Source organism: Neltuma alba, unplaced genomic scaffold (assembly GCF_004799145.2).
Source record: "Neltuma alba isolate B1F8T4 unplaced genomic scaffold, ASM479914v2 tig00011265_pilon, whole genome shotgun sequence".
NCBI classification, from domain to species: Eukaryota; Viridiplantae; Streptophyta; class Magnoliopsida; order Fabales; family Fabaceae; genus Neltuma; species Neltuma alba.
The window spans coordinates 110,397-122,195 of NW_021635976.1; the positions used below are offsets into that span (position 1 = coordinate 110,397).

Here is an 11,799-nt window from a genome sequence, read left to right on the forward strand (position 1 = left end):
AAAAATAATAATATCTATTTATTATAAATAATTAACTTAACTAATTTTTTTAATCTTTTCAAATTAGTTAACCAGGACTTATATTAATACTGGAGATAATATTACAAACCATATGATGCTATTGACGTTCTAGTTACGGGTGAATTTTTATGCCACTATTTCACAATGACATTAGCAAACTCCTCTTAAAATTAATAATTGCCAGAATTCTAATCAGGTTTGATTCCAAGCTCTTGCAAATAATAACTTCATTTTTATTTATATCAATTAATAATATAAAACTATTAGCATTATTAATCAACCAACATGAAATATTAATACTACAAATGAAATTTATAACAAGTCACTCTTACGGGTTATCAATAATATGACTTGTTTGTGGTACGTGTACTGTAAGTTTTCGCAAGGTTTACATTAATATAAAATAGTAAAACTAATAAATCCAAAAATGACCAACTACTTCTTTTTTTTTTTTGGTTATGTACAAATATATGTATTGAAGGTAATCTTATTTAGGAGATGTTTGGATAGAAATTAAACCATAATTTTAAAAATACTTTTACTATATAAGAAATAAATATATAGAAGAATTCGTCTCGTTTTACAAAAAAAATTTTCTTGGAAAGTACTTTCACACAACCCCAAACACCTTCTAAAATAGGTTCAAACGCCAAATGTAAAACATTGCTTCACCACATAACAATGAAATGGCCCATTCGCCAAACTCAACGGGTTTTATTACATATTTACTCGTAATATTTTTGCCCTTTTATGGGTAAGAGCCTAAGCCCAAAATATAAAACTCTTGGACTTAGCCCATAAACTAGTCACACAAAAAACAAAAAACGAGGTGAGGTTGGCATTTATAGTATGAGGAAAAAGATAAAGAGAAGGCTATAACCCCAAAAACAAAAAAAAAACCACGGGAAGGGATCCGCGGAACGAAGATGACCCTCGTCCCTAGGATGCGAAGCTTGTCTTCATGGGCTACTGGCGGCAAGGAAATTGATTGTGACAAGGAAGAATAAAAATTCATTGTATAGCATAACATTTTTATATCAACAGAATTAGATCTAGTAAAAGAGATTAGTTTCTCACAACATAATAAATTAAGGTTCGAATTCTTGTTGGGAGAGGCATCATCATTTAGTATACTGATAGTGTCTTAAATGGGATTACTTTAAATAGGATGATATCTATGTTTTAAGGGAAAAAAAATTCATTGTATGGCACAATATTTTTTTAACGGAAAATTTTATGTACGTTTACTGTAATGCGTCAACTGATTTTGACCCGCCGCCGGGGGGGGACAAAGTGTCAACCATAGGTAGAACAACCCATCAAATCAACGGTTAAAGAAAACAAGTCACACTTCCATTTCTAATATAAAACTTAATCAATTAAAATAAATTAAGAATGTTATTTAAATTAGTTAATATTATAGATATTTTAAAACATTCTAAGCATATTTCTTAATTTTCTCACCTCTTCTCCTATTTGATTATTATTGGAGTTTGAAAAAAAATTGATAAACATATAAAATAAGTTTTATATATAGGATAAACATCAACTCTTTAATTAGATTTTATATTAAAGAGCAGAGAAGTATTATATTTGCCAATTTGGCATGACAACTTTACCACCTTTGTTTTCCTTTCATTGTCTTCAACGTTTGGTATGGACGTCTGATTTGTGTTTAATTATTTTTTTTTGACCTTGCATTTGTGTTTAATTAGTATCTCACAAATGCTTTTAAGTATGTTTAATACGGCGGGGAATCAACAACATGGGATGGACACCAAGTTAGGGGGAATTACATGAGGAAAAGGAGAAAGAAAAGGGACGCTAATTGATAAAATCTGAAGAGAGACAACGAAGTGTTGACTCATCATTTCTGCAAGACAACAAAAGATTATTATTGTACTCATCCGATCCTTAATATATGATCTAATTATTAAGTTAGTTTGATTCTAAATATAAAACTTATTTATCATATTTATTAATTTTTTCTAAATTACTCTTATGGATATTCTGTCAACCATAATCAAGTAAAAGAGAAAGAGATAGTATTAAGAAAGATGATTATGGTGTTTTAGAAAAAACAAATCACATTTCTTATAATTAACCAACTTTCTTAACTTCCTTAATGTAATCAAATTAGTTAAATAGGTTTTACATTAAGGACTGAAGGAGTATATATATAGTAACTCTGCTAAATATATTTCGAGATCGTACTCACAGAGGAGGTAAACAGTCACGGTTCTAGTAACATCATATAAGATCACATAAATATCTCTCTTTCTCTACAATTTCACATTATCTTTTATGATTATAGTCTTGATAATGCCAAGTCCATCGCGTCCACCAGAAAGTCTACATCCATAATATTCATAAATCATCAGTGATAATTATTAATTTATGAAAATTCAAAATAATAAAAATGCGTCTATCGTATGAAATACTAAGATCTGCTGCTATCATGTAGTATCTTTAATCTCTTATATGACGCCATCTCATATACTAATGTGTTGAATATAGATATCTTTGATCAGCTAAAATTTAAGCTAGTGTCTAACAGAGAATAAGTTTGTCAACAAATCTCACATGTGGATTAGAATTTTTCTTATTGTAAGTGCCATCCCTCAATATTATTTTTTGACATTCCATCAAAATTAATCCTTAGTAATGTCTATAAATATGAGATTAACAAATCAAAAACAAGGAAAAAAAACCAAATGGGTCACAAATAAGAAATTTAACTACTAATAAGTCATGTCAACCTCTAACATTTACACATCACCCTCTGATATTTTGTTAGAGAAAAGACTAGTTGGTAATCAATTTCCTTATTTGAGATCTATTTATAATTTTTTTTCATTAAACAGCATACATTAATAATATTATTAGAGATCAACTACTTCATATATTGCTGTCCGCTTTTTTTAATTAAAAAAATTCTATAGAATATTGTTTCTTAAGTTTTGAGAATTGAGGCCAAGGCTAACCTGCATCTTCTCTAGTGAAACACAGAGGAGGTGTAATTCTGAACACATTCCCATAATATCCACCTTTTCCAATAAGGACTCCTAATTCTGTTGTGAATGAGGAATAAATGATCAGTTGGAAATTAAGAGGAAACGGAAACACAAATAGCTAAAACTACAGAGAAAAAAGGCCATGAAATCTACCTTTCATCTGATCTAATACTTGTAATGTTTCAGTTTTTGCTGGTGTTTTAAGTTCCCTGTCATTGACAAGTTCAACTCCAAGGATCATCCCTCTCCCTCTTACGTCCCCAATTGCTAAACAGGAAACCAACTAGCTCAATAAGCAAGAAAAAAGAAAACTTTCTTATATTTTGCAAAATTAAAGAAAGATCCATGTGAAGCAAAGAATTTGCACCTTATAAACTCTGTCCTTTAAAAAAGCTAGCTATAATCCAAGGGCATGAATAAGAAGGAATAAATGCCTTACATTCATATTTGTCCTTGAGGGCAGAGAGCCTCTCTTTCAAGTAGGATCCCACAACAAACGCATTTTCTTGAAGCTTCTCCTTCTCTATCACTCTTAAAACAGCCAATCCTGCAGCAGTGCAAACAGGGTTCCCTCCAAACGTGTTGAAGTAATTTCGGCGAACCAAGACCTGAGCAATCTCTGGAGTAGTTACCACTGCACCTAAGGGAATGCCATTCCCAATGCCCTAATAAGAGACGAAAATCATAAGACAATAACATACCTATACAAAGCGAGTCCGCTTTGATGTATACTAGAGTTAGGTAACAAATGTAGAGAACAGAGAAATCGATTATCCTTTTGATTTGGCGAGTTGAGCCAATTCTTCTAGACTTAGTGAAAACTGTAATAGCTGTCAATTCGTAATCAATTGTAATCCAAGTTCTTGTGGGAAAGCTGAGGGACTGAAGAAAGAACAGTTACCTTTGCCATTGTCACAATATCGGGAACAACGCCATGGGCCTCAAATCCCCAAAAATGGCTTCCAGTGCGGCCAAACCCAGCCTGAACTTCATCAGCAATACAGAGTCCTCCAGCATTTTTAATACTGCTGTAAACTGCAGGTAAGTAACCTGGGGCCAATTCTATGATGCCCCCCACTCCCTGCCACATGTAAACAACAGTGCCATTAAGGGTATGTTTTCACTGAGATTTTACTTTAAATATGGGCCCATTTCATTTCAGAGTATAAATACTTGAATGGCTTCAGAAATGAAGGCAGCAACATTTCCAGAAGTTCCGAAGTTAATAATGTCTTGGACGTCTCTGGCATACTTTTCTCCGTCAGAACCAAAAATTCCTCTGTAAGGGTCTGGATTCACGGCATGATGAACTCCAGTCTGTTGGCCACATCAACAGAACAACATATTAATTAGGGAATTGGTAATAGGACAATTTAAAACGTCACAGTGCTCTCAGCCAAAAGTTATGTTCAATCAGTTCACGCAAGGGAGAAAGTGATAAATAAAACAAAGGAAAAGGCTATAAACTAAAAGCCGTATTTTTGTTTCCCCCAATAATCCGAGGCCAAAGAATACACCAAGCACAACTACATAATTTTCCCAAGGGGGTCCACATTTAGTGTAAGGCCCTCGCTTTCATTATCATGAGGTGTATAATTTGTTTTGTTAGTCTTCCCACAAAAGAAAAGAAGAAAAGCAGAAACCGTACGTATGCGGACTATAAAATGAACGGCTCGTTATCATAGCAAAGCCAATTACTTTCAAAAGAAGTTGAGGAAAGCCTCCGAGTCCAACGATGGCAAACTGCGTCGATGTTACCATCATACCCACGTTTTTAAAAAACTAAAAGGTGGGTGAAAGTATGCGTCATCCACCTTGGATGTGACAATCCACTAACATTTTTTTTAAAAAATATTCCTTCATCTTACATTTAAAAAAAAAAAAACCTCGAACACATAATTATTTTAGAAAAATTATATAATATATACTTTAATTAAGTAATTTAATAATTTTTTAATCTCTTTAAATTAGTAAGCTAAATCTTATATCTAAGGCCATACTGTATATGACATGCATACAAGTCATATGCAGTACAAATGTGACTGGTTTGTTACAAAGTACAAATGTTGTATGACATGTTTAGTATAGACGTATTTCCAGAGGGGCACATAAGTTATAATTGTACAAATTTTATTTCATTATAAAGAAATTATATATTTATCATAATCCGATTATGAAATTCATTAATAAAGAGATATAATTAACAAATTTGTTTGATGCATTATCACACAATCTCTGAGAAAAGCCATGTTTTGAAAGATAAAAAAATAGAAATAGAATCAGAAAAAAAGGACAGAAAAAGAAAAGAGAAACGATAAGAGGGGACGGAATTGAAAGATATACATACTTGAACAACATTAAATTTCCAGATGCTTTGGGCTGTGGCCCCCATCGTCCCTGCCGCATTTCCGTGGTAGGAGTTCCTGAGAGATATAACGTCATGGCATCCTGTGTACAATCTGGCCATCAATATAGCCAATTCGTTTGCTTCCGTTCCAGAATTTGTGAAGAACACCACCTTTATTCCCAATTTATAAGCACAATAATTAGCCTCAACTCACAAACACAGTTTCCATGCTTATCCGTGTCCAACAAGTATCATCAGTGTGACAAGCGCACTACGATCCGCGACGACTAAAACATACTCCTCCGGTCCTTAATATAGGACCAAATTCTTGAGTTGGTTTTGGTCTTAAATATAAGACCCATTTATCATATTTATCAATTTTTTTCAAATTATCCCCATAGATACTCTATCAACCATAATCAAACAGAAGAGGGAGAAGGGGTATTAAAAAAGATGATACGGTGTTTTTAGGAAAAATATGTCACTTTTCTTATAATTAACTAACTTACTTAACTTTCTTAATCTAATCAAATTAGTTAAATGGGTCTTATATTAAGGACCGGAAGAGTATTCTTTAGGCAATCCACATTGATAAATAGAAAATTAAAATTCCTTTTTTTAAAAAACTAATTTAGTGACTATGGCTACTGATTAAGTTAATTTTTTTTTGCAACAGTTCTTAATTTCATTAAAATCATTAATATAAATTTTATTTTTAAATCAATCTTTGTGTCAGTCACTTAAAAGATAATTGAAAATTTTATTATTTATTATTATGAGTATAATTAATAGAGAATTCTGAGCAGTAGTATAACTTCTCCACCATCCTATTATTTATCTTTGTAAAAACGTGAGACATGACAATTTGATACGTATCATTCCTTATGGCACCTCTTTTCCGTTAAATACAGTAAGGAAGATACGTTACTCTTATCGAAACATATGGAATCGCGTGGGGTCATGTGAAATTAGTGAATTGAATTATTAACGTGAAGACGTCAGTTTCTTCATCAGTTTGACGACTGAAACAATGTCTTTGAAAACTAAAAGCAGAGAGGTTTCAGAATCACGCAAAACAAGCAAGTAAGCGTGAGTCATCGTCACATCAAACACACGAATATGATCATTGATTAGGGATGCATTATTTTTTTTTTTGAAAAAAATAACTGACAACTACAGAAATCATCATGAGCAAAAGTCACCTTGAGATCGCCGGGAAGTTTAGAAGCCAGAGCCTCGGCGAAATCGGCGACGGCATGGTTGAGATAGAGAACCGTCGAGTGCTGCAACCGCTTTGTCTGGTTCACTATGGCCTCCACCACATCAGGATGGCAGTGCCCGCAGCACACCGTCGCAATCCCTCCGAACGCATCCAAAATCTCTCCCCCCTTGTCGTCGTACAAGTACTGCCTCTTCCCCTCCACTATGTTCACCTATCACCACCACCGTTCCGTCGTCGTCAGATTTAAAATCGGAATCAGAATCAGCAAACATGCTAAATATTTCTGTTACCAATTCGTACGGCATTTCGTCAATTTAGGAACGAAAAATGATGGCGTGTGTGCAGAGAGACGGATTTTGTGCTCGTCGTTGTCATCAGTATTGAAATCAGAATCATCGTGTTGATCATTCAAATATTTCTGAGTAAATTCAAAGGAATTATAAATCTATTGAACTTGGGAAATAAATTTGTCATTCTTACTGGAGTCTTGTACAAGTGGAAGATGGAGGGGCTGAGATACTGCTTGCGCTTGGCGAGGATTTCGTCTGCGGAGGGGCCGGAGTAGGGCGGAGGAGAGTAATCGAAGGGTGGGAGTTCGGGGGTGGCGGTGGCGACGGCGTCGTTTTGCTTCTCGGGCAACTGAGACAAAAGCCGTTGCCTTCGGCTCATAGGATTCATTCGCGGCAAGAATTTCGTGGACACGAATCCCGCCATTTTTCGCGCTGGGGCCATGAGCTCCGACCTCCGAGATTGCAGGACCCGACCCGACAAATCGGATGGTGTGAGTTTTTATGTGACTCTGAAGGAGAAGGAGATGAAGAAGGATGGCAGAAGCGAGGAAGGTTTAAATAATAACTTGGAAGGTTATCACTGATTTGATTAGAGGGAGAAATTGGCATGTGAGTTGTGAGAAATAAATAGGAATGATGAGCACCTCATTCAAAAAAAAAGAAAAAGAAATGATGAGCAAAATAGAGTTCACCTCCAATTGGATTCTCACTACTTATAATTGGAATTTTCAAAATTGCACATTGCAATTTTATTCCTAATTAATCGTGGTTGAGTTTAACAAAACAAACACATAAGAAAACGGAGAAGCATTACGTAGCCTGATAAGCTTGTTAGGAATACTTCAATAATGGAATGGATCGCTGCGTATTTTGGCGCCAAGGGGAAAAATTGGATTGCCAAATATGCCCTTGATACATACTACTCCCTCCGTTTCTTATTATAAGAGACATTTGATGCTTATGGCATGTTCCTATATATAATAGACACTTAAAAGTTTTCTCTACTTTTTTGTGTTGATTTCTATTTTTACTTATATTTATTTTGTCTCCAACCCACACTCTCTCTCCCTTTTTTTTTTGATAAACCACACTCTCTCTCCCTTCCACTACTCTTTTTTTAATAATTTAATTGTTCTCTCTCATGCTCTCTTTCCATATTAATGAGGGTATTTTTTTAAAAAAAAATTATACTTTTTAAACATTGATTATTCTTAACTAATTTTAATTTTTTTTATCAACGTAATTCGGTTATTTGTCTCTTATAATAAGGAACGGAGAGAGTAATATTTCTTCCTACCCTGAAATCAAGAATTAATAGAGGAGTTTGTTTTGATCATAAATATAAAATTTTAATTAATTTTATTTTCTAAATTTATGATTTTTTTCCCTTAAACTCTCGTTATAGATGGTACATATTAAAATAATTAAAATAATTATTTGAGAAAAATTGATACACATTTTGGTATAAATAATAAAATAATTTTTTTAATTTATATGAATTATAGTTACTTAATTAGTTCGTTTACATTTAGAGAACAGGAGAGAGATAACTGTGGGAAGAGTTACATGAAGAGAGATAACTGTGGGAAGAGTTACATGAAAATAACCATATACCGTAACTCTCACCTCAAACTTCGCGAGATACACAAGAAAAATCTGTCTATATGAAATAGATTTCACACACACGTGCTCTTACGCTGGACCTCATTTTAAATGTAAGAGCTATTACATTCTATACATTCTTAATATAAAAATTAGATAATTAATTTGAGAATATTAAAAAAATTAGTTAAGTTAATTATTTATCACAAATATGAATTAATCTTCTCAAACTAATCTCTTCAATCATATCTATTGGATGATCAGAAATATTACCACTTGGTGGAACTCCTTGCAATAAATAGGAATATTTTGAGAAAAAATAGGAGATAATATAGATTGAAATTTTATCTTTATGACTTAGTCAAACTTCTAGCTAGCTTTTATATTAAGAATTGGAGGTAGTAATTTGTTGTGTAATTTATATTACAAACTAGTTTTATATTAAAAACTGAAAGTAGTAGTTTGAAGTGTAATTACACTGCAAACTAGTTTTTATATTTAGGACATGAGATAGTATTATTTTCTCTTCAAGTATAAAAGCATCAATATTATCACATAGACACATAAAATTTATATAAAATTATACTATCTTAGGTCATAATTATAAAAGCTTGTTTGTAGTCTACTAACAAGCTTCTAACAAGTATTATTCATAAGCCATGTATAAATGAAGCCGCTCATTTTATACTCTTGAAGAAAGCAAATGTCCCGCCATTTGGATTAAAAAGGAGATAGAAGACGACAATACATTGTCTGTGCGCGTGAGAGAGAGAGAGAGAGAGAGAGAGAGAGCATTTTAATTCGAGGCTCCACCAGATATTCATCTACCTCAAATGTCGAGCTTAGATTCGACCTACCCACAAATCCATAATGTATCGGCCCTTGATTCTTGACCATGTTCATCTTTTCGGTCTCGTCGGACTTTCATTTTCGCAAAATTGATCAGAGGTCTCATTATTTTACTATAACATTTATAAATAGTATAGTGCTCCTTTCAAATCCCGAAAGATTATTTGAAAGCAATTTTTTAATTATAATTTATAAAATATAAAATAAGTATGTAAGGGAAATTCTGTGAGTGACATATTCCTAGGCGTTTTACATCCACTCAAAAAATCACTTTTATATTTTACGAGATAAAAATTACTTTTACAGTCTTTATTGTAAAACTTAATTAACTAATTTGAATAAATTAAAAAAATATTAGCTAAATTATTTGATATGATATATATTTTAAAATATCTAAATATCTTTATTTCCTCCCGTCTCTCCTGTTTAATTATGGTTGAGGAAATACAAATAGAGTTAATTTGAAAAAATTAATAAATATGTAAAATATGTCTTATATGTAAAACTAACATTAACTCCTCAAGTAAACCATACATTAAGGATCTATTTGGTTCATGAGGGGAGGGGAGGGAAAAATATTTTAACATCAACAATTTTGTCCTTATTTTATTTAAGATTATTTTTTCAAATTTTATATAATGTTTAAGAATAGAATTGTAAATAACATTCAATATATTGAGCAATACTTATATAAAAATTCTAATATACTCTAAAGCATGAAGTATTGTTGAAAAGAAGGCTGAAATAATGTTCAGCCGCAACTTGTACTGTATCCCATCTTTAAATGAAATATTTGGTCATGCAAAGGAGAGATCAACATCTGGAAACAAGAAGAAAATGATTTAGGAGTATAGGGATATTAAAAATAAATATTGGCATAATAGTCACAACATAGTAAAATATTGTTATTTCTCTTCAAATCCTTCTAATTTTGGAAGGGAGATTGAGGAGGGAAGGGGAAGGGAAATTTTTGTGTGTGTTGTCAAATAGAGAGAAATGATTAAAGTCCTTCCTCTTCCCTCCCCTCATACCAAACACACCTTAAGTACAGAAGACTACTAAACACCTCACTTTAATATAGTTTTGGGGGTTTGTTTAGGCGAGTAAATATACCCAACATATTTCGATGTAATACCTAACCCACATGCACCTTTCCCTATCATGAACATATATAAATGCTACATTAAACTCAACTAGATTATTATTTAGAAATTGTATATATAGAAAAGAAGTAAATTAAAAGAAGTTATAATGTCAACAACTAAATAATACAGCAAGATCAAAGAATCCATAGAAAGGTAGCTCAAAATAAAGTCATAATCTCCAGAATTTTTATAAAGGCCACACGGTAACACACAGCTTTTCGTTTACAAGCAAGTGTTGGTCTTATAAAAAGGATTATGATGGGTTAAGTACTAGGTTTCTATAGTTTAAATTACTATATCCAGTCTTTAATATAAAAGTTAGTTAACTTATTTGAATATATCAAGAAAAGTAGTTAAATTAATTATTTATAATAATGTGTGTTGTTTTTTTAAAAAATACTTTTGCTAATCATGTATATTAGTTAGAATTACCATTTGATAAAATATTTAACATGTACAACTACTATAATGACTATATTAAGAAAAATAAATAAATATGAAAAATAATATATTTATGGTCAAAATTAAATGTCAAACTAGTCTATATTTTTTTGAGATACACATATATATCAAAGAATTTTCATTTTGCCATGTTATGTATCTACACAAATCGTGTCAATTTATGCTTGTACGATTTTAAAAAATGAATATATAATGAAAAAAACTATATAATTTATCCATATCGGGTACGACCTTCTTTTTCCCGAGAAAAAAGAGACAAAATGGCTTTCCACATCATAGCCTCATATTGACGGTAATATGATACGCCCTTATGCGCATATGAGTGCCGTGTAGGATTTCCACAATTTATTTAAATAACCTTAAATTATTTGATATTATTGAAACCCATCTAGAAGATATCATCTTCAATGAAGAATCGGGATCAACAATCATGTTATTCTTGATGATTTATAAAACAAGATAAATTTGAGAAACTCTCAAGGTATAACATCTTTTTAAATATTACATTCAATCTGATCTTAAATATTGAGCTAGTTTGTAATACAAATTGTATTACAAACTAGCTCAATAGAACTCTTTCATCGTTGTGTCAAAAAAGAAGTACAAAGGAAAAAAAATTCGCTAGATGATTATCACTCAGATCAGTTGTGAATTTTGATTGGAAGTTATGGTGAAACTAAACCAAAATAGAGCGAGTGAATTGTTAGATGCTTCACTGCCTAAAATAATTTGTATTATTCATAATTTATTGTTTTAAATCTTATATGATATAGATATAGATTTTTATTTTAAATTTATACACACAGGTTCTGTTTAGTTCCAACTCATTTATAAGTATACAAAAGTA

General features: G+C 31.9%; 1 protein-coding gene across 2 annotated transcripts; it reads right to left on the reverse strand.

The window, feature by feature from the left end:
- Positions 1 to 2,196: 2,196 nt before the first annotated feature.
- On the reverse strand, positions 2,197 to 7,392 carry LOC114763189 (alanine--glyoxylate aminotransferase 2 homolog 3, mitochondrial-like). 2 transcript variants are annotated; one of them, XM_028952802.1, is made up of 9 exons: positions 7,085 to 7,392; positions 6,585 to 6,815; positions 5,383 to 5,553; positions 4,209 to 4,352; positions 3,937 to 4,116; positions 3,475 to 3,700; positions 3,189 to 3,302; positions 3,006 to 3,092; positions 2,197 to 2,373 (listed from the first exon to the last, which is right to left on the reverse strand). In XM_028952802.1, the coding sequence occupies exons 1-9, from the start codon at positions 7,334 to 7,336 to the stop codon at positions 2,330 to 2,332; spliced, it is 1,449 nt and encodes a 482-aa protein (XP_028808635.1). In that variant the 5' UTR covers positions 7,337 to 7,392; the 3' UTR covers positions 2,197 to 2,329. The 2 variants fall into 2 exon arrangements, with proteins under 2 accessions (XP_028808635.1, XP_028808636.1); XM_028952803.1 differs by lacking the exon at positions 2,197 to 2,373 and having other exon boundaries at positions 3,047 to 3,092; positions 3,189 to 3,244.
- Between the last annotated feature and the right edge of the window lie 4,407 nt (positions 7,393 to 11,799).

Excerpts from the sequence above, each read along its gene's own strand:
- LOC114763189 (XM_028952802.1), bottom strand. The coding sequence starts at position 7,336 with ATGGCCCCAGCGCGAAAAATGGCGGGATTCGTGTCCACGAAATTCTTG. Across the intron at positions 5,554-6,584 it reads AACTTCCCGGCGATCTCAAG|GTGGTGTTCTTCACAAATTC; the intron begins GTGACTTTTGCT and ends TTGGGAATAAAG. Across the intron at positions 4,353-5,382 it reads GGAAATTTAATGTTGTTCAA|ACTGGAGTTCATCATGCCGT; the intron begins GTATGTATATCT and ends TGTGGCCAACAG.